This window comes from Lathyrus oleraceus, chromosome 6 (genome assembly GCF_024323335.1).
Source record: "Lathyrus oleraceus cultivar Zhongwan6 chromosome 6, CAAS_Psat_ZW6_1.0, whole genome shotgun sequence".
NCBI classification, from domain to species: Eukaryota; Viridiplantae; Streptophyta; class Magnoliopsida; order Fabales; family Fabaceae; genus Lathyrus; species Lathyrus oleraceus.
The window spans coordinates 57,156,860-57,180,468 of record NC_066584.1 but is presented as its reverse complement, the minus strand read 5'-3'; the positions used below and the strand labels follow the sequence as shown (position 1 = coordinate 57,180,468).

The following is a 23,609-nucleotide window of genomic DNA, read 5'->3' as shown; positions in this document are numbered from 1 at the left end:
GTGCAGCAGTACACATGTCAAATGATTAGAAAATAGTTGTTGTTCGCAGTTGGAAATGCACTAGTATATAAATGCATTTCGAGTATGTAATAGGGGTTCACATTTCATTCCGTTTCCTTTAAAATTCACACATCCGAATTACGGAAATAAAGAATTTGTGAAAAATATATAAATTTGTGTTTCACTCTTAATTCAAGCATATTTATCCAATTGCTTTATTATTATATATTTTTGTATTGACCTTATCCATTTAAGCATTTTTTTTCCATTTACTTCTTTGAGTCTTTATATTAAAAAATCTTTTAACATTAATACATTTTCTCAAATATTTAACACTGTGTTCTTTTAAAATTTTCGCAAATATTTAACACAAAGTGTTGTTTTAAAATTTTCGAATTTAATCATTCAAATGAGTTAAAACTCGTATTGTTTAAACACCAATAAACAATTTCTAAATTAAATGATATATTTTTAATAGATCAATCGATGTTTTGTTGCTGTGTTTTTTATTAGATTAATTAATTAGCCTACTTTCAATCTTTCTAACACTTTATTTTTGTTGAAACTAAAACAAAATTATTCTAAAAACTGAATTAATAAAACAAATTGTTAGTAGCAGATATCAAACCTTAACCTCCTTCTTAAACTCCTTCAATAAATCTTATACAATACAAACCAAAGAAAATCAAAAATATATAAGCTTAAACACACCAAAGAAAACCAAAAAAATTATATAATATATTAGGTCACTCGTAGTTTAATAAGAATCAACATTTTGTTTCTAACCAAGAGGCTTTGAAACTTTATTTTCCACTCCAAACTATGCAATATTTGAAACCTTTATCACCTTAGCAAGGCAATTATCTGTGGGTTTGGGTGATGGTAACCTAGTAATAGGACATTTTGGATTCACTAGCTCAAGCCTGTAAAAAATATATCAATTAGTAAAAGAATTAGATCTAAGTTTTTAACTTATTTCTCTCAAATGAAAAATAAATAATGATTGCTAATATACAAATTAAATTAACTAAATAAATGTATAAAAAAACAAAAGAATAAATAATTGATATCTAAATATAATCTGGGTGTCTTTCATTTTAGTAATAAGAAAAAGTTGAAAAGAGTGCTTACTTATAATTAAGAAGGAAATGATGTAGGAATATAGAAATTTCAATTTTAGCCAAATCACTTCCAGGACAGAATCTACTTCCAGCTCCAAAAGGAAGGAAGCTTCCAATTTTAATATTATGATCCTGTAACATGTAATATATAAAAAAATCACTAATATACAAATAATTTTTATTGATTAAATATAAATTATTATATTAGAAACAACTCACATCCCATCTAGATGGATTGAATTCTTCTGGATTTGGATAACATGTAGGATTCATATGTATAGCTCTCATCCAAGTTAACACTTTCCATCCTTTCGGTATGGTATAACCTGAAAATATAGAGTTGATATGAATATTTTTTTACTACCTTTTAATATAGAGTGATTTACCAATACTATCTTGGTCTAGGCATATAGATAATGTTAATTGACTCCTTTAATGTTCGTGGGTTGGGTAGCCGGATTAAGAAGGTTAAAAATGAAAGAGTTTATTTCAATGAGATTATTGGAGTGTGTGCTTATTCAAGAAATTAAAATGAGTGATTTTTCTCTCTCTCTCTGATGCATTATATTTTGGATAATGAGTTTTTGATTTGAGTTTTCTCCCTTTAATTCTGTCTACTCTAGGAAGGAAATTATTTTAGTTTTGGATTTCTCAATGGTGGGGAAGGATGTCTATAGTATTGATTTTCTTAACTGTATAGCTTAGATGGACATATTGGATCTCCTAGTGTTAGGTAGAAAGTTCACTTGGTTTCAATTAATGGGGGAATGACTAGTAGGTTGGATAGATTCCTTATTTGGAAGAGGTGGAAAGACCAATGGGGTTTGTTGTCCTACTAGACCATTATGAGAGATGTATCTTATCATTCTCCTATTATTCTCTATTATGTCAATAAGTTTTGGGGTCCGAAACCTTTTAGATTTAATAATCATTGGGTTGACAATTCTAGTTTGTGTGAGATGGTGGAGTTGAGTTGGGCTTTCTCTAATTCCTTAGGGTGAAATTTTTTTGATCTTAAAGAGAAACTTAAGTCTATAAAGAGTTCTATAAAGGTTTGGAACAGAGAAGTGTTTGGTAACTTGAATTTTTGGTTAGGGTATATTAGAATTCGGGACCTTAAAGATGGATAAGGGTTACTTATACTGGAAGATATTTCCATTAGATCTAGAGCGATATCTGAGTTGTGGTCCTTACTTAGGACTAATAACTCCCTTTTGTTTCAGAGATCATGGAGTATGTGGTTGAAGGAAGGAGATGAAAATATTGGTTTTTTCAATGCTTTTATTAAGAGTAGGAAGATGAGGAATTCTATCTTGCCTCTTCAAGTAGGAGAGGCTTGGGTTGAAGGTGTGATTGAGATTCAACATGAGGTGACTAAGTTCTTTATTAATAATTTCCATGAACCTTTTTTGGACAGGCCTCAGTTGGATGGTGTGTCTTTTTTATCTCTTTCATATGCTGATCTTGAGATGTTGTCTTCTCATTTTCTTTGGTCTGAGATTGATCTGGTGGTTTCTCTCTATAAAGGGAATAAGACTCTTGGTCTATATAGTTTTGATTTTTTCTTCCTTAGGAGATTTATGTGTCTCCTAAAGGAAGATTTTGGGTTATTATTTGAGCAATTTCATTCCCAGGTTTCTCTTCCTAGGAGTTTATCTTCGTACTTTGTCACTTTAATTTTGAATGTGGAGTCTATGTCTCATCTAAGTGATTTCTAGTCTATTTCCCTTTTGGACTTACTTTATAAGCTTGTAGTCAAAGTTCTGACATCCAGATCGAGTAAGGTTATGGAGAACCTAATCTCTATGAATCAATATGCTTTTTTGAAGGGGGGCTCTTGGTTGATGGGGGTGGTTGTTAATGAATTAATGAAAGAGATCTGAGAAAGATTTCTCATCTTCAAACTGGATTGTGAGAAGAATTATGACTCAATTAGTTAGAGTTTCTTGGACGATATGCTCTATAGATTTGGTTTTGATTAGAAGTGATGCACTTGGATGTGTATTTGTGTTTTTCCAGGTAACCTAACTATTTTAGTTAATGGGAGCCTAACTCATAAAATTAGTATTAAGAGAGGGTTAAAACAAGGTAACCCGCTTACACCTTTCCTCTTTCTTCTTGTGGTAAATAGGCTAAGTGAGATATTTTTATTGCTTTTGAGTTGGGCCTTTTCTCAAGCTTTAGATTTAGTTCGTCTGATTTTATAGTTTCTCACCTTCAGTATGCAAATGATTATCTTAGTCTAACTAAAGCATCGATAGATAATATTTGGATGGTCAAATCTATGCATCGGAGTTTCACATTAGCTTCAGGTCTCCATGCTAATTTTTCTAAGAGTTATTTCATATGTGTTAATGTGGACCCTGATTTTTTAGAATTAGCAAGTGATTTTCTCCACTATAGACTGGGTGATTTCCCCTTTAATTATATTAGTCTTCTAGTGGGAGATAATCCATATTCTGAGTCTTCTTTGGATCCTTTCATCATTAAATTTTCTAGGAGGTTGATCACTTGGATTCATAGATATGTGAGTTTGAGGGAAAAGTGTTTGCTGAATTCGATCATTAATTTTATCCTTATATTTTAATTTTACCTTTTTTTAAGATGACTTTTAAGGTCTTAAAGAAAATAGTGAGGATTAAAGAAGTTTTTTATGGAGGAGGGGATGAAAGGTGAAACTAATATTCCTTGGGTATTGTTGTCTGATGTTTGTAATCCTATTATTTTGGGAGGGTTGGGGTCAGAGATATTTGGCTGGGAAATGTAGCTTTTCTTGGTAAGTGGCGTTGGAAATTTTTATCTCACTTTACTAATCTATTTATAGATATTATCAATTAAATATGGCGCCCCCATGATTTCTTCCTTTTAAAGGTATTAGGCCTTCCAATCTGCGTTCAATCTCGTCCTGGTGGAAGAGGTCTCTTACTTAAAGAAGTGGATATGTCTGAATGGTTTGTAGATGATATAGATAAAAAATCAATGGATGATCCTTAAGTGTAATTGATCCCTCTAAAAGATAGCTATCATGGACTGTATCTAATTGACTTCAATCCTAATAGATTAGTGGGAGAGGTGGTGGTGCTTGAGAGGGTCGGGGCAAGGGTCAGTTGTGGTGAATTTTTCATTGGATAAGACATTTCTTTTTTTTAGAATAAATTCTAGTGGATATATTTTTCCACTTTTTGCAAGGGGTCTCTCTCTCTCTCTCTCTCTCGCTCGTTTAATAGTGATTGTTGATGGTGGAAGGTGGGGAAAGAAGGGGCATACTTGGTTGTTTCTGTTTATAGCTCACTCATTCAAGAGAAGTTCATACCTTCTCTATCCCTAATCAGAAGGGATTATGCTTTGTCTTCTATTTGACTTAGTTGAGCTCCATCCAAGGTGGTTATCTTCTTTTGATAGCTTTTTTTAAACAATTTTCTTTCTAGAGTTAATTTGGTTAAGTGTGGAGTTCTCTTACGTGATGTAGGAGTTTCTTTAGTCTTTGAGGAAGCTCCACATAGTCAACTTTATCATTTATTTGTCATTTATGATGTTGTCTTAACTCTATGGTATAAGATCTTTAGGTGGTTGGGTTGGTCTTTTGCTGTTAATGGGGACATCATATTTCTTTTTGAGTCTTTTTGTGCCTTAGGGGTTTCAGCTAAAAAATATACGGGCTTCTAAAGGCTTCGCATGCTATGGTTTAAGTTATCTGAAAATCTCAAAATGATTTTGTTTTTTCAAGTAAAGTTGTGAAATTGGAGGACTTAAGTATTTGGGAAAACCTTTAAATTACTCTTTCCCTTTCTCGATTTGGTTCGAGAACCCTACTCTTATTATTGGTCAATAGTGGGTCTGAGTATTTTTTACCTTCTTGGTATGAAGTCTTTTTCCTTTCCTCTTCTTGTGAAGGGTTCTTCTCAGATGTTTGTTGTTAGTTATAGTCGCAAGTTCGAGAGTAATTTTATTTGTTTTATTTTATTGGTTGTGGAGTTTCTGTGGTCGGTTGTTGTTTTTATAGCCTTTTTCTTTTTTGAGGCTTTTTTTAGAGTAGTTGTGTCTAACCTTTATAAAAAACTTTCTTGTGCTAGGTCTATAGGTGATTGTAGACTCTTATTCATCTGATATATATATATATATATATATATATATATATATATATATATATATATATATATATATATATATATATATATATATATATATATATATATATATATATATATATATATATATATATATATATATATATATATATATATATATATATATAACAAATGAAAAATAAAATAAAAATTAATATCGACATTAAATATGAGAAATTAAATAAAATATGTTGAATATCAACGAACCATTGATGTTAACGTCAATTGTTGCCTCTCGAAAAATAGCAAAGTTTATACTCATAAGGCGCATCGTTTCATTGATTACCTATAATGTAAGACATTACAACACTATAATCAATGCTTATTTTTAAAATTTTAATTAGTTAATATTAGTTTTAAAAATAATATTATTAATGAAAATAATATTATTGAAGAAAGATAATTCATTTTCGTTATAACCTTAAGACATTACAAGACTATAATCAATGAATATACAACTTACTTGAGAAAGATAATTCATTTTCTTTATATCTTTAAGACTTAAATATTTTTCTGTTGGTAGTCTGGTCTTCACGATTTCCTCTTGCTCCTTCTGCAAACAACACATTCATTCTCTGATGAGCAACATGTTATGAATTTAAGAAAATTTTAATGTTATGAATTTAAGAAATTCTTTCATACAATTTGTTTATTAAGCTTTTATGTTATTGAGTCATTTTATATGTAATTGAAAAATTCAGATTTTGGTTTATAAGTTACTGATTGAAATTTAGTTTTTGTATTAGTTTAATATAGAGAATAAGAAAAAGTTAGTGAAGATGATGGTTAGACTAGTTAGGAAAATTTAGTTACTAATATATAACTAACTTTCTCATCTTCTAACTAACTTATGAAGAGTTTGAGTTAGTATAAGTATTTAGCTTCATTCAATGTTAAAGATCAATGGACAATCCTATCAACATCACATATGTGATAATATTCTCTCAATCTTCTTCTCCAATGGTGTTCATTCTCACTCTCATTATGGTATCAATTGCCTAAGGGACCGCACTTCCGCTCGAAATTTTGCAAACTACCTTCTATCGATAGTGCTACAGATCGGTAGAACAACCTGAAATCGTTACAAGCAAGCTTCAGAGGAGCTTCCATGGCAGATCAAGACAGTGTAGTTCAAGAAACGCAAGATACGGTCGGAACTTCTCAAACAATGCACCTGCATCTGATGAACATTTGGTACCAACATCAGGAAAAAATTAGGCACAACCTGCATCTGCAGTTGAAACTGGTCAGACACGAGTGCAAACTCAAGGCCAGACCTCGAATTCAACTCAAGCTACCTCATACGTAGCACATCAGGATGTACTGCAGGTTCCACATGACTTGGACTCCCAAGCATAGTTTGGAGACTCAGGTGCATCCCATCACATTACCTTTAATGTTTCAAATCTGCAAAATTTACATACTAGTGATTCACCCCATGAAGTCTTAATTATCATTGGCCATAACTTAGTTGTTTCTTCTATAGGGTCCACTCGAGTCAAGTCAAAATATATGCCTAGAACTTCTCTCTTGTTGAATAATGTCCTATATGTGTCTATAACTACTCGAAACCTACTATTTGTTTCAAAGTTTTCACAAGATAACAAAGCATACTTTGAGTTTCATGCTAACAAATGCTATGTCAAATCACATGCATCTAACCAACTCTTGCTTGAAGGGTATCTTAATGATAGTGGATTGTACAACTTCAACAATCTCACTCTTGAAAATACACTAAGTCTTACTTCTCATAGTTCTCAAGAATTGTACTCTTTTGCAGATAACACTACAGCTAGCACAAGTCAAGCTAGAGTAGACTTTTCTACCAATACTCATAGACTATGGCATGCTAGATTAGGACATGCTCACCTTAGAGCTATAAATCATGTACTTGATATGTGTAAGATTTCTTTCAACAATAAGAAAAGTGAGAATTTTTGTCATGCTTGTTGTTTAGGGAATTTCTTTCAACAATAATAAAAGTCAATGATATGTAAATTGTGTTCAATTCACTACTAAAAAATGACAATTGGGTCCTAAACACTCTCCCACCGCACTGGCAAGCCATAAGCTGCAAGTGGGTCTACAAAGTCAAGGAGAATGGTAATAGCTCGATTAATAAATACAAAGCCATACTTGTTGCTAAAGGATTTCACCAACATGAAAGGTTTTACTTCCATTAAACATTATCACATGTGGTTAAACCCACAACCATAAGAGTTATCCTCTCACTTGCACTTAACTTTAAGTGAGACATTCAACAGATAGATGTCAACAATGCATTCTTGAACGGTGATCTTCAAGAGGAGGTGTACATGCAACTAGCACATGGATTTGGAACTAGTGACAACACTCTTGTGTGCAAACTGAAAAAAAGATCATTTATGGACTCAAACAAGCCCAAGGTCCTAGTATGAGAAGCTGCATAATGCTTTACTTCAATTTGCGTTACACTCGTTCATGACCTCATCTCCAAACTGCATCATAAATCTGCACTCAAGCAACTTGGAAAGCCACGATACTTTCTAGGAATAGAAGTACATGAACAACAAAATGGAGCACTACTTCTCACAAAAACTAAATATATTAAAGATCTATTAGCCCAGGTAAACATCATAGGCGCTAATGGAGTCAATACATCGATGTTCAACTCATGCAAACTTAGTCGACATGGTACTGGTGTTATGGGTCAGTTTGTTTTAGCTTTAAAAAAAGTGGATTTTTTCTTTATATTTTTGAAAATGGATTCTACAAAAATATTTTTCAAAATATTACAAGTTTTTCTAAATTTGTTTTTTATAAATTAAAAGATTGAATTGTTCATTTTATAATATAAATATACATTATTAAAGATCAAAATATAGTCAAAATCACAATTTTTTCAAAAAATTGTATCTCAAAAATGATTTTTATGAAAAACTATTTGAAATAATTCCAAAATTAAGTGATTTTTTGAAATTTTGATATCTAAAAAAAGTTTCGATAAAATGATGAAATACCTAAAATAACATTTTGAGAATAACTATTTAAACCAAATTTTCATTTAAAGTTTTTATGAAAAAAGATTTTGTAAATTTTTTTTAAACTAAAATATTTAACACTATAAAAATCATTTTAAAAAAAAGCAAAACAAACTGGTCCTATATCTTATATCTGATCCTACAACTTACACATCTATAGTAGGTGCTCTCCCATATTCCCATATGTAACATTGACACAACTAGATATTGACTTTAATGTTAATAAAATCTGTCAATTTATGGCATAACCGCTAGATTCATATTGGAGAGCAGTCAAGCGTATCCTCTGGTATCTATGTCGCACTACAAATCATGGTTTAATCCTCATTCTAGAAACATCAGTGCAACACTTATCTCTCAAAGCTTATAGTGATTTTGATTGGGCGAGTGATCCTGAAGACAAGCGATCCACATCGGGGTCGTGTTTCTACCTTGGTACTAACCTCATATCGTGGAGTTCAAGAACCAGTCTCTAGTTGCCCGGTCAAGTGTAGAAGCGGAGTATCCAGCACTTATGCATACGACAACTGAGTTGCTTTGGACTGAATCACTCTTTAAAGAATTGAAATGTCAAGATGGATACACCAACATTACTCTGTGATAATATCAACGCAGTCATGGTTTCACACAACACGGTTCTCCATGCAAAGACAAAACATATATAGCTGGACATCCACTTTCTAAGAGAGGAAGTAGTTGCAAACAAGCTTGTTATTCAACATATTTCTGGTATTTTACAAGTTGCAGATGCACTCATCAAGCCTTTGTCTCAAACAATCCTCCATGACTTCAAATTCAAGCTCAAAGTTGTTCCCTTAGTCAAACTATGAACTTGTTGAGGGATATTAGTATAATATAGAGAATAAAGAAAAGTTAGTTAAGAGGGTGGTTACACTAGTTAGGAAAGTTAGTTACTAATATATAACCAACTTTATCGTCTTCTAACTAACTTATGAAGAGCTTTGATTTAGTACAAGTATCTAGCTCCATTCAATGTAAAATATCAATGAACAATACTATACTATCAACATCACATACAAAGTATGTGAAGATTTTCTCTGAATCTTCTTCTTCAATGGTGTTCATTCTCACTCTCATTATTTTGTAATGTGCTATTGATTTCAATTGATTATTTATTTTATATATTTTTTATTTTATTTAGTCCTTATCATTTTAAATGATGTGGGGAAGTTGAGTTGAATAAAAATTAATCAAGTTACTAATTAATATCTATTTCACTATTTTCATTATTATACTATTTAAAATAATTTTGAAAAGAGATTAATTAATATGCGGTATAAAAAGTTTTATACTATCAATTCATCACCATCACCCGTTTGCATTATTTTACAGATTTTAAAAATAAAAGTCAAACTTGTCTTAATATCCAACGGTTATAATTTACTTACTGTGTAAAATTCTTTTACACTGACAGGATATATCAATTAAATTCTTTTGAAAAACTTAAGGATTTTGAAAAACCGCCGCAACGTGTTGGTTCTTAAAACGTAGTTAAAGGTGTTGTTGATTCTTGGAAGAAAAACATATGACGGAACTCCCTACTAATAATTGTCACAGTATTCAACTTTTTTTTTAGTTTCTAACAAAACATACAATTTTTTTATAAAATTAATGTACTATCTCACTTCACATAAGCTTAATTTACCTTGGCCTTTTCAAGAGTATGTGGATTTTGTGTAAGATACATCATTGACCACATCATACTACTAGCTGTAGCTTCATGGCCAGCAAGTACAATCCCTATCAACATGTCAATAATATCCTCATCTTCTGGTTTCCAACCATCTTCATCCTTTGCTTCCAAAAGAACATCAAGTAGATCTTTTCTTTCACCATTTTTTATCATCAATCTCCTTTCTTCCACAATAGGTTTAACTAATTTCGCCAGCTTCTCGCGTGCCTGTGTCAATGTTTAATCAACAACAAAAGAATTTACTATCATAATGAGTATGCTTCAAATGCACTCCAATCAAATCCATGTTAGTAAGAAATATTTACCATGAGTCCTTTACGAAAAGCAAAACCGGGAAGATTAACGGGCATAGAGAACAAAGCACCATGCATTTCGGTAAAAGAATTTCCGATTTTATTTATGATATGTTGATTGTAAGAGCCTAAGAAAATATCAATGATGATATTAAAGGAAATATTTTTCATCTCTCTCAAAAACTCAACCGGGTGACTCATGCTAGAAAGTTCCTCTAAAGAATTAATCACAGTGCTCTCGATGCGTGTTAAATACGTTTCTATTGTATTATGTCCCATGGTACGTGACGAGATAAAACGTCTAAAACGTTTGTGTTGTTCTTTAGAGAGACTCCAAATAGGTTTACATCTCACTACTTCTGTAAGGGATTTTGGATAACCGATTTTAAATGTCTCATCATCTGTCAACACCCATCTACACATTTCGGCCTCACAAACTATAATGCTTGGGTTTCCAAATAAATGAGTCTTGTAGATATCGTTTCGTCCATACCTATAATATATAAATGTTAGATCGTAAAATTTATTGAATAATTATTGTATCTGGTCTAACATCAGTTACTTAATGAACCTATAAAAAAAATTTGCGTATCCGTCGAGAACCATTGTAATAGTTAGAAAAAGAAAGAGATTACTTGGAAACAATGTTGTTGATGAATGAATCAGGATGACCAGATGAGAAGTGTTTAACAAAGGTTAACATATCGCCGATAAATGGCCATCCCAAATCACCAGGAGGTAGAGGGTGCTGTTTGTTTCTTTGTTTGAGATTATAGTACCAATCATTCAATTTCCACACTAAATTGTTTACACAAAAATAACTTGCTAGTGAAATGGCAAATAACCACAGCGAATAGTGTACTAGTATATCCATCTTTGAATGAATGAATATCTAGGTCATTTGCTCACTATATATAGCATTGGGAAGACATGCCAATTTATGGCATTAATTGTGTTAACCGAACGCACCACTTTTGTTGTTAGAATTAAAGAGATCCTTACCCAGAGTTATTGTATTGGTGATTGACAATTACATTTTCCAAAACAACATCTTTTTAGTATAATTTCGGTGAAAGTGATATTAAATTAAGTTCATTAAATATTAGGATGAGGTTCTCCTTGCTTGTTACTCAAGTAAGTTAACAGAGTTACATTGATTTAGTTACATCTCATCTTTAATTTAGATAAATACGGTACACGTGTAACACATTGTATCAATTGAAAATCTAACCAAAACTTTATCTCTTACTTTGAGATTTTTTCTCCGTAATTGTATTCTACAGCATTAAGGATGAACCTGTAAGATAATGGAGTAGAGCAGGGTTGTAACTTATGAATGGTAGATGACGGGAATAATGGATAACATGGACAACCAAAGATTCTGAGATGTGTGTAGGTGGGATCACGATGATACATGAGTTGTGTTGGTGACTGATTATGAAGTGTTTTACAGGGAATAATATTTAACATATAAGTTTCCATGTGGAGAGCATGATGCCAAAACGAGGGGGGAACAGAAGAATGAGTTAGCATGGTGTGTATCATATTATTAGTGGTTCTTATTTTGCGTTCCGCTTTCCCATTTTGTGAGGATGTGTGGGGACAAGAGAAACGGAAAACTAGACCATGATCAGGACAATATTTTTGAAAAAGCTCATTATTATATTCACCGCCATTGTCACATTGAAATATTTTGACTTTTTGTAAAAATTGAGTTTGAATGAGTTGAGTAAGTGACTTGAATGTTTCAAACACATGAGATTTTATGCTAATAGAAAAAATCCACAAGAAGTTTGTAAAATCATCTAAGAATAAGATATAATATTTATGACCAGTAGAACTTAAAATTGGAGACGTCCATAAATCACTATGTAAAATGTCAAAAGGCATCAAAGTCATAGTTTGAGAATCAAAAAATGGCAATTTAACTTGTTTGCCTAAAACACAATAGTCACAAACGACAAAAGAATTAAAAGGTTCACAACATATGAACTTATTTTTGCGAAGGGAATTCAAAACAGACACGCCAGAATGACCAAGACGACTATGCCAAAGATTGGATGTGAGACCGGTAAAACTGGAAGGAATGGTAACTGGATAAAGATCTCCACGACTGTCACATCTGAGAAGGGTGATCCTCGTCTGAAAATTAGAGACAATAAAACCAAAAGGATCAAAGGAAACAGAAACATTGTTGACAATGGTGAGTCATCTCACAGAAATTAAATTTTTAATAATTTTCGGGGCATGCGGGACATGGTTAAGGTGATGGGGTTTGTGAGATGTGGTTATTTGTGTGTGTCCGGTGTCGTGAATTGGAATTCCATGGCCACTGCCTACAATGACTTTCTGATTTGAATTACTTATTGGAAAATAAGATGAGAGATTACCTTGTGATGCAGTTGTGTGAGATGTTGCGCCCGTGTCCATGTACCACTGATTGTTAGGAGTGTGGAGTGACATGGTGTGCATTGCGGTCTCAATGTCTATCGGTATCTGAGATGAGGTAGATGTTGCATACACCTGAGGATGCTGTCCTAGAATGTCTGGATGATTAGGAGGACCGGCAGGGCATGTCCACTAAGAGGTGGGATACGGACACGGTGGCATAGTCCATGGTGGTGGAGTCCAACCCCATGGTTTCCAGGTTGGATATTATTGTTGTTGTTGCCAAGGAGGAGCAGACCAAGGTGAGGGAGCGCTGGGAGCTCCAAACTGAGGTGCACTGCGGTTACCACGTCCCCCTCCGCGTACCTGGTGGCCACGGGAGCGAGAACGGTTGTCGGGGAGGCGGTTGCCACGCTGAGAGGTGTCTTCAATAGGTTTCGACTGAATGGTGTGCATAGCAGCATGAAATCCTGTGTTTGATATCTTAGCCATACCGACTTCTTCTAAAGTGAGCATGGAACGATCCTGATAGAATGCCGGAAGAGGGTTGCTCTGCCGAATCAAAGTAGCAACATTGCGGTAAGCTTCTGGGAGACCAGTGATCAGCTGAAGGACCAGACGATGATTGTTGATAGGGGAGCCGACATTTGTCAACTGATCAGAAAGCATCTTAAGACGCTGACAGTAAGCTGAAACATTGGGAAAATCCTCCATACGAGTGTTAGAAAACTCTTTCTCAAGAGTGACAGCTCGAGCATTTTGGTTGTCCTGAAAAATATCTTCCAAGCGATTCCATGCTTCCATTGCTATGGAGTTGGGTTCTAGAATAATGGTCAGCAAATCAGTAGAAATAATGGAATAAATCCACTAAAGAACGGTGGCATCAAGAGTGGACCATTGTTCATGGTTTGCGTCGGTAATGGCTGATGGCTCTTTTCCGATAGATGGAACGGTGTGATGCAGGACTCGATGTGAGTGAGCATGGATGCGGAAAAGCTCGGCCCAGGTATCATATTGATCTTTTTCCATCTCAAGAATAATAGGAATGTGGTTCCTAATATTGGAGATGGCAGATGCAGAATGAAACTCCGATTTGGAACCCCGAAATGTGGTGTTCTTGGGTTGGCCGAAATCACCAGTATCTGCAGATTTGTGGATATTGGCGGCGGACTTGTGGGTATCAGCGTCACTGTGTTCTGAATGGTCTGATTCAGACATGGTTGCAGGTGCGACGGCGGCGGCGCGAATAGAGGTGAAAGGCGAGAGAATAGGGTGGTTCTCGTGTTCGGCGGCGGTGGTACAGAGTAAGGTAGTCCTATTGCGGCGGAAGACTTCAAGGAGGGAGAAGAAGCATGCGGCGGCAGACTGAATGAGGGAGAAGAAGAAATGCGTTTCTGCGTTTGCTTTTTTTTAGAGAGAGGGATCGGTTAGGATTGATACCATGTAAGATAATGGAAATCATGTCCTTCTCATTGATCTAAATATAATATATATACATCAATGTGTAACATTTGGTCAACTATCTAATTATGATACAACATAATTATAGGAAACTAATTATGACTAATTATAACAAAATATTCTATTCTATCAGAACCTCCATGTTCATCTTTTTCACTTATAACATGGTATCATTTGTGTAAGACCCTAATTTTGACCCTAAGATCCCTCATGACATCATATCATTGCACTTTGCATTTGCCTCAAGGATCGTAGCATCTTGGCTCCTTAACCCTAGGGTGGGACTTGTGTGAGTTGGTTTGAGACCACCAAGCATGCTTGAATTGTATATTATTGATTTTCTTATTTTGTTTACTAACCGAAAGTACAAAAATATGTCACTAACATCTTTTGTTTTGTAGCTTGAGCAATCATAAGATCCAAGGCTCCTAGAAGGCCCCTATGCTCAAAGAGTGGCCAGATGAAGTTGAAAGCAAGCATGACAATGGTTCACCAAGATCTCAATCATCATATATGCCTCTCAAGTATATCAATTTTTCAATTTGATCAAGATAAACCAAAGGGCTTGAGGATTGTTTCCCAAGGAAACCCTAGTTCAATTGTGCATCAATTGTGCCTTGCTCATGAAGCAACCTCAACCTGTGGTCAAATACAATCAAGTTAAGTTATTTAATTCATCATTTTATGCATATATGTGCCTATGTGAGTGTTCTCAATCATCAATTTATCAAGATTTGAAGTTTGAACTTGAGAAGTTGATCAGTCAATTCATCTGACTATTTTGAAATCCACTGAGACCTAACTTTTGATGTGTTTGTCAAATGAAGATGGCCCCAAGATAAAACATGTTCTTAAGAACCATATGAACAACTTTCATGTTTATCAAAAATTTATTTGAAGCTTGGAAGGTCATCATCCATTTCAACACATTATAGGTCATTTTGACTAAAACCCTAATTTTTGGTCAACTTCCCAAGGACCTAACTCACTCATTTTTCATGATTTTGAGGTGGGATCAAATGAATTGGAAAGTGTAAGATGTATAATTTATTTGTTATGTTGGACATATTTTCATAATCCTAAACAAAACACATGTGATAATGCAATACATTATAGGTCACTTTGGACCAAAGGCATTGAAATGTGAAAAAGTCCAACTTCAAGTGCCCATAACTTTCTCATCAAAAATCCAAATAATGCAAAATTTAAGTCCAAATTGATTGTATTGAAAAGATATACAACTTAGATGTTAAAGGTTTTGTCATTTGAGGCTTGCATCATTGAAACAGAAGAGCTTGAAGTTGGTCCATTTTGGCAAAATTCACATACACATGTTTTGCCTCTTGAACTTTATGACCAGTTTTCATTAATTTCCCAATTCCAAATGGATTTTTGTTCAACATAACAATTGTGCCTCATGTCAAGACCTTTCCAACCATTACCCACAAGGCCATGTTTCATTTTGGTAAGATGCATTTTCGAAGAAGGGAAGATTTATGTGCATTTTTGGAAACTTTGTTGAAACTTCATGCACACTCATTTACAATGCCATGTACACGTCCATTTCAGCTTAATATGATTCCAGCATACCAAATCAATTGCATTTGGGCCTCCCATGCGCCTGTACAGGCTCATGCATGGAGGCCCTCACTTCATGCACACATGAATTTCACCTTGCTTCCATCATGCTTTGCTATAAATAGGGATGCTCAGCTTCATTCTAAATCAACCTTAAGGCGCCTTATATGCTGCATAACTGAATTCCAAACCTCACCAAAAGGAATTTTGCATTTTCACTTCAATTTTTCAGATCCAATTTTCAACTTCCTTGGTTGATTATTGGATCTTATTCCTTAGCCTAGCCCTATTTCCATCTCAAGAACAAGCTGCTATCAAGAATTGGGAAGGATCGTGCTTCATAGAGCTGCACTTCAAAGGTTGTTGTTCAAACTTTTTCAATTCAAAACTCACTGATTCTTGCTCATTTCTTGTGTTTGTTGGCTCCTCTGAAGTCCTCTCATAAGAGGCAATTGATTGGTGTACTTAATTTCATAAATCCATCAAGTTCAGTTTAAACTCCATAATTTTCCATCTCTGATTTCTCTTTCTATGATAGTCTAGAGTGAAAATCAATGGCATAGGGGTGATGTACATCACCCCAGCTTTCCAATGATATGAGGATCGCATGTTTTCATCAACTTTTCAAAACCTGCAAATCTCACCGCAGATCATATACTCGCTGGAGAAGATGGTGGTGTACACCACCGTCCACCATGCCAGATCACATCTGGACCGTCCATTGTGTTTTCCAGATTGAATCAGGACCTTTAATTGTTATGACTTTTAATAATTCAATGTGTTTCTCATTTGACTATTGCCTACCATGAGCGCGCGCATGAGGATCCTTGGATGTGCCACCTCATTTAATGAGGTTGATCCAACGCGCCAGGATTTTTGGCAATTTCTGATTTTTCATTTTTATTTTCTTTATTTCATTTTATTTCAAAAATTCATAACTCTTTAATTTTAAATCCAAAAAATATGGGACCAATTGCATTATTTCCTTTTTTAATTCTAGTTTCTGAAAATGATTTTTAATATTTTTTATTTTGTCATTTGATATTTTTTGTGAATTTTCTCTTTTCTGGTTATTTTTAATTCATTTTAAATAGTTTCCAATATTCAAAAAATGCAAAAATATTTTCTTAACATCTTTGAATGATGATGAATCTATGAAAAATATCCTCATCAATTTCTAAATTGATTTGAGATTTATTTGAGAATTTTAGTTCAATTATGTTATTTTTTATTCATTTTTAATTGTTTAAAAATAGTTTCTGGTTTCCAAAAATGCTGAAATTTTTTGTCAAACTTTGTTTGAACATGTTGAACTTAGGATGATCCATTTGGACTTTTTCAAGTTGATTTGAAATGGATTTGAAGTTTGACCTTTATTGTTTATTTTAATTTAAGTATTATTTTAATTCTCAAAAATACCAAAAATATTTTATTTGTTTTTTGACTTATAAGTTTCATCTTGCTTCTGTTTACCATTGATTGACTTTGATTCCATTCATCTTTGGTCAATATATTTTGTTTTTGTCATTTGAATTTCAATTCATGTACATTCTTCTTCTTCTTCTTCTTCTTTTTCTTTTTGATCAATGAGTTAGATATTGGTGGTTAGCCTTGACATATGAGGGACTTAACCTTCTTTGATTCAAATCTACTAGAGAGAACCTACTTAAGCGTATGGTGTTATAAGATCTAGAGGATGTCTTGTGCCCATTGTGTAGATGGTTGTTAGAGTCAAATTCTTATTTGTTTTTTAGTTGATTTTGTCTAGTATATAATTTTTTAGATGATTAGTGTGATGTTTTGTTCTTCCTACGGACCTTGTGACTCCTTTTCTTTTGTTTAAAGAGTTGGATAGTAAGTCTAAATTGAGGGGTGACATTTCTATGATCTGGAATTCGATAGTGTGGTCGTTATGTAAATTCAAGAATGATGATTTTTTCAGGTTCTTCTTCTATTGTGAAGGGTGTGATAGATAAGGCCATTTTTCAGAGTTGAAAATGGTATTTTGGTAAGTTATTCTTTTATCATGGAGTGTTATGAGTGGTTTCTCTAGAAGATTATGTATGTTGACGGTGATCTCTTTCGAATGAGATCTAACTTTTCCTCTTATACGGTTGGTGTTTTCATTTGGTTTTTCATCTCTTTGGTATATGTATTTCTTTATGTTTGGTTGAAACTTGGCTTCCTTTTAGTTTTGTTTTGGTTATCTCTGTTTTTGGTGTTCTTGGCCTTATACATGTGCCTACCTCTATTTTCCATTTATATTTGTGAGGCCTTTTGTTGTATGAATATTTAAATATAGTATCTTTATTTATAATTTAATTATTTTATTAAATTAATAAATATATCATCAAATTTCAGTATAAAAATATCAGAAATGTTCAAAACTGTTTGAATTTAAAATATGATAACTAAAATTATAATTAAGTGTAATTTTTAATAAAGTATATTTTGTGTCAAACTTATCATTTTACTATGCTTTTATAGTTTTTTGTTAAATGTGTATTTATCGTTTAAATATACAAACTTTGATAAATTTTAGTTTTTAAATTATTTTTTTCAAATTTTGGTCCGTTAAATTTTTTGTTATTAATTTTTATTTCTTTTAGAAAAATTATTGTTGCCTGTTTTAAGTAACTCTTTCAAACTTTGATAAATCTGAATATAATATATATATATATATATATATATATATATATATATATATATATATATATATATATATATATATATATATATATATATATATATATATATATATATATATATATATATATAATATATATATATAATATATATATATATATATATATATATATATATATATATAATATATATATATATATATATATATATTATATATATATATATATATATATATATACACATCAATGTGTAACATTTGGTCAACTATCTAATTATGATACAACATAATTATAGGAAACTAATTATGACTAAGATAGGAGGATGGTATAGTCATGTTCGACTTGTGTGGAGTAGTCCTTCACAAGTTGGCTTGAGATCCATATGCTCAGTGGATACCCTTTTGGATTTGGAAATGTCACACAAGTATTTGTGGTTAGGCATTACTATCTCTAATTTGGGGTTCGAGAAGTTGAGGACCGTAGAACATTTAACCCCCTTGGCCTATTTAGGAAGTAGTGCGGAGACTGTTCAAGTGTAGACTTGATAACAGTTGTTACGCGATACTACACTCAGACGAGTTTCTCTTGAGAATATTATGGATTAATGAGTCAGTCATTCTAACCTGTAATATCCGATAGATGGAATTAAGACTCTAGGAACTTTTTAGAACATGATCTATAGGTTGTTATCCTTAGTTCACTCCCTTGGGATGGTTCTTACCCAGACTTCATGCTCGTGACTTACAACAAACCCTTGATTCTTGGTTGATCCAATCAAGTCTTGTCAATATCAATGGAACTTGGATGTTGATAAGGTGTAAACCATAATCCACCAAAATGGATGATTGAACTTGACAATGACTTGATTCATCCATTGACCTTTGTTTGTTTGCTTTGTGTGTGATCCTTTACTTGTGATTGTTGCATTCATGCATTCATGCTTATCATAACACTCATCACACGAAAATTTCAAGGAACTGAGGTGTTATTTGCAAATATTTTCAGATCATGGATTGTGGACGAAGGAACACTAAGAAGTACAGTTTCAGATGTCCCGACTTGAAAGAGTTAAGGAAGCTAGCATCTTTTGTATTAGACCCCTTAGACTTCGAACAACGTCATGGGAATCTTTTGTCTATCTTGTCTGCTGATGTAGTGGAAGGACTTTTGAGTGTGTCAGTGCAGTTCTATGATCCTTTCTACCGTTGCTTCACTTTTCCTGATTATCAGCTTGTGCCTACGTTGGAGGAGTATGCCCATCTCTTGGGGATACCTGTTTCTAGCAAAGTGTCATTTAGTGGATTAGAAGAGATTCCCAGATCTCATCTTATAGCTGAAGCTTTTCACTTGAACAAGTCTGAGATAGAGGCTCATTGGATGAAGAAAGGAGGATTGTTTGGGTTGCCATCTGATTTCCTCATCAAGGAAGCTACTGCCTTTGCTCAGGCCGGTAGTATGGACGCTTTTGAAACTATATTTGTGTTGCTCATCTATGGATTAGCTTTGTTCCCTAACATTGACGGTTTTGTTGATGTTAACGCCATTAGAATTTTCTTGATTGGAAATCTTGTGCCTACTTTGTTGGGTGATATGTACTTCTCTTTGCATCTAAGGAATTCTAAGGGTGGTGGAACTATTGTCTGTTGCATTCCTCTTTTGTACAAGTGGTTTATTTTGCACTTGCCTCAGACGCCTGCTTTTGTGGAGAACAAACAATATCTACGGTGGTCTCAGAGACTTATGTCTCTCACTAATGATGATATAGTTTGGTATGATCCTTCTTTGAGAAGTTTGGAGATTATTGATTGTTGTGGTGATTTCTCTAATGTGCCTCTCATTGGTACACAAGGAGGAATTAACTACATCCCTGCTTTGACTCGTCGTCAACTTGGGTTCCCCTTGAGAGACAAACCTAATAACATGTTGTTAAAAGGTCTTTCCTATCAAGATGTTAAAGATCCCCAACATTTAAAGCAGAAGATTGTGCATGCTTGGCATAATGTGCATAGAAAAGGAAGACCCGAGCTTGGTCCGTGCAATTGTGTAGCTTCGGAAGCTTACACTATTTGGGTGAAAAAAAGAGCTATGGAGTTGAAGATGCCTTATCCTTGTGAGAGAACTATGTTTGTCGTTGTGGCTGAGCCATTAACTCTCCCTAACCAAGATGTAGAGGAGTTAGAAGACGCGCTCGCCAAGATGAAGCGAGAGAAGGATATGTGGGAAGTGTGGTTCCATGCTTTGAGAAAAAAGCATGAGGAGTTGCAGCTTGAGTCTAAGGACAAAGATGCACTTATTGAGCTACTTGAAGATCGAGTGACAAAGAGACAGAGAAAGCCGGAGGTTTCATCTTCTAGCATGCCTCAGTCTTCCGTTGCTTGGAAGAAGATTGTTGATCAACTTGTCCTCGAGAAGACTCAGATGAAGGCTTCTTTTGAGACCGAGATCTGACGCATTCGAAGGAAGTACGTGCCTACAGCCAGATCTTCTAAGGTTGTTGTTAGGTATCCTTAGGATGAATAGTCTCCTTTTCTCTTGTATTTTTCAGTTGGTTTCTGAAATTGTACTCAGTATAATCCTTCCAATTATATAAATAAAAGAGATTTTTATGGTCATATCAAATTGTTGCAATTGTTGTTATATATATATATATATATATATATATATATATATATATATATATATATATATATATATATATATATATATATATATATATATATATATATATATATATATATATATATATATATATATATATATATTTTCAAATAATATAGTAAGTTCCTTGAAAATAAAAATAATAAAACATTGCATTTCATGCATCATTTGCATAAGCAGGTTTCTCTCTTTCGCCAGATGTCTCATTGGTGTTTCTTCTGTGCTTCAGCCAAGCTGACTCATCGGTACAATACTCGCGCCAATCATTCCATAATTATGGAACATCTTGAGCAAGAGAATAGCGATTTGAAAGAGGAGATCGCCCGCCTGACTGCCATGATGGAGTCAGTTCTAGCTGCACAGAACCAGTCTTCTCCAACACCTGCAACTCCTCCTCCTCAAAGGATTGTTATTTCAGAGGTAGCTACCTCTACTGTTCCCGCAACTGCTGCTCATTTTGCATCTGCCATGTCTTCCGGATTCCCGTGGGGAATGCCTCCGAACTTCATGCCTGAAGGTTTTGCGCCTATATTTGCTTCTATGTCGGCATCTAGCCCGTTCATGTCAGTGTCACCGCTTGTCGTGCATACCTTACCTCGTGTGGAGGACACCATTTATCGTTCCGAGTTGTCTGAGGGCCCGGATGTATATGAGAAAATGGATGAAATGAAAGATCAATTTCTTGAGTTGCCCAAGGAATTGAAGACCTTGAGAGGTAAGGATCTATTTGGGAAGAGTGTTGTTGAATTGTGTCTAGTGCCGAATGTGAAGATTCCAGGGAAGTTCAAAGTGCCTGACTTTGAAAAGTACAAAGGAAACACATGTCCGCTCAGTTATTTGGTGATGTATGCCCGCAAAATGTCTACCCAAGCAGACAACGATCAGCTGTTGATCCACTACTTTCAAGACAGTCTGACCGGCGCTGCATTAAGATGGTATATGGGGTTGGTGTAGCACCTCAAATTTGCACCCTAATTTTTGTACATTCATTTCATATTAGGTCATTAACATAACATGGTCCACTGCATAACATTGCATTGTCCATTTGCCCAAGTGCAAGCCAACTGACAAATTAGGTCAAACTGGTCAGGAGAATCAGTCAATCAAGCAAGCAAGTTCCATTTTCATTGAGACAAAGCCCTAGGGTGGATTTATCAAGTTCATATGGTCTAAGGATCATTGTGAAGTGATTTGGACAAATATTGGATGCTCAGAAGTCATCGGTCAAGCTGGATTTCAGCTGGGACCATAGAAAGTCAACTGTGGTCAACTGTGGTCAACTGTGCCTGATTTTATGGATTGGAAGGTGGGAGATGGTTTGAAAGGCCTCATTCATGTCCATACAAGTCTCATTTGACATATCAAAGACCAAGGTTGAAGATTTGGAGGTCAGACAAGAAGTTTCCTAAAATGGCAGGTGACCTATAATTTCAGCTGCCCAAAATGGAAACTTTTTCTCCTGCAACCCGGTAGTTGTAAGTCCTATCTTTGTGGTTTTCTACCTATTAGCTGGTAGTTGTAAAATCCCACTTTCATCCCCTTGGTGGAGTTAACCCTGTGTGCTCATCCTATCGATGACTGGTTACTTTCCCGTGGTTTTCTACCTACAAACCGGTAGATGTAATCCCCTCTTTGCAGTTATCATTACCCAGTTGGCGGTATTGATAGTCTTGTCCCCTCTGGATACTTGCCTTGATCAAGCAGTATTGTCCCCAGTGGGTTTCTCCCCCTTTCTTTTGGATATTTGCTCCGAGTTGGCAACTTTATCCTTTTTTTGATTGGTCATCTTTGCATACCTAGTCCTGGTACCCCGATGCCTTTCTTTTCGGTCGATTTATCCATTTAACAACCAACCCGGTTATGGATAATCTTCCATGCGAGTATGTTATCTACGTTTTGACGACTATAGATAATGTATCTCATGCGCTCTTGGGTCGAAGTCGTCCTCCCCAGTTGAGTAAGATTCGTATTCCTTTGTTCGGAATCGAATGTCCATCCTTTAACAAGTCTGCTTTTGCTCTCTTCAGGATGATGTCGGTCGCTTATCCATTTAACAACCTCCAATCCGGTTATGGATAATCTTCCATGCGAGTGTATTATCTACGTTTTGACGGCTATAGATAATATGTCTCATGCGCTCTTGGGTCGAAGTCGTCCTCCCCAGTCGAGTAAGATTCGTATTCCTTGTGGAATTGAATGTCCATCCTCTAACAAGACTGCTTTTCTAGCCCTCTTCAGGATGTTGAGTGTTTTTGAACACAAACCAATTCACGTTTGGTCGGTCACCCGTTTCATACCTACAACCCGGTATCCTTGGTGTTCCTCCCTGTTTGCTCGCTGTAGTGACCTTGTTCCCCAGTGAGATCCCCTGCCAGTATGTGGCCTTGCCCAGACATGTAGATGTCAGTATCCTGTCAGCACCCGCGTGTGTTGTTTCTTTGATGTCGGTAAACACCATCTTTCGGTGATTTCCAGTCATGCGTAGTGTCTGGTCTTCTTTGGTGTCGGTAAACATCATTTTTCGATGTGCGTAACGTCGTCCCTTCCCTAGTGAAGTTCCCTCCTCTCCATTGGTGTCGATAAACGTCGAGTTTTTCCCGATCA

At 34.6% G+C, this 23,609-nt stretch overlaps 2 protein-coding genes across 2 annotated transcripts; both read right to left on the bottom strand.

Annotated features, from left to right (window-relative positions):
* Positions 1-624: 624 nt before the first annotated feature.
* Positions 625-11,155, bottom strand: LOC127097636 (beta-amyrin 11-oxidase). The gene is made up of 8 exons (XM_051036132.1): positions 10,911-11,155; positions 10,288-10,768; positions 9,935-10,189; positions 5,712-5,801; positions 5,456-5,534; positions 1,341-1,447; positions 1,132-1,253; positions 625-923 (listed from the first exon to the last, which is right to left on the bottom strand). Exons 1-8 carry the CDS (start codon positions 11,147-11,149, stop codon positions 821-823), a joined length of 1,476 nt encoding a protein of 491 aa, XP_050892089.1. The 5' UTR covers positions 11,150-11,155; the 3' UTR covers positions 625-820.
* A 1,775-nt stretch (positions 11,156-12,930) lies between these two features.
* LOC127093994 (uncharacterized) lies at positions 12,931-13,467 on the bottom strand. Its single transcript, XM_051032877.1, has one exon. The coding sequence runs from the start codon at positions 13,465-13,467 to the stop codon at positions 12,931-12,933; it is 537 nt and encodes a 178-aa protein (XP_050888834.1).
* Between the last annotated feature and the right edge of the window lie 10,142 nt (positions 13,468-23,609).

Coding starts and splice junctions, on each gene's coding strand:
- LOC127097636 (XM_051036132.1), bottom strand. CDS start 11,149: ATGGATATACTAGTACACTATTCGCTGTGGTTATTTGCCATTTCACTA. Junction 10,769..10,910: donor ATCAACAACATTGTTTCCAA/GTAATCTCTTTC, acceptor TATATATTATAG/GTATGGACGAAACGATATCT. Junction 5,535..5,711: donor AAATGAATTATCTTTCTCAA/GTAAGTTGTATA, acceptor CTTACATTATAG/GTAATCAATGAAACGATGCG.
- LOC127093994 (XM_051032877.1), bottom strand. CDS start 13,467: ATGGAAGCATGGAATCGCTTGGAAGATATTTTTCAGGACAACCAAAAT.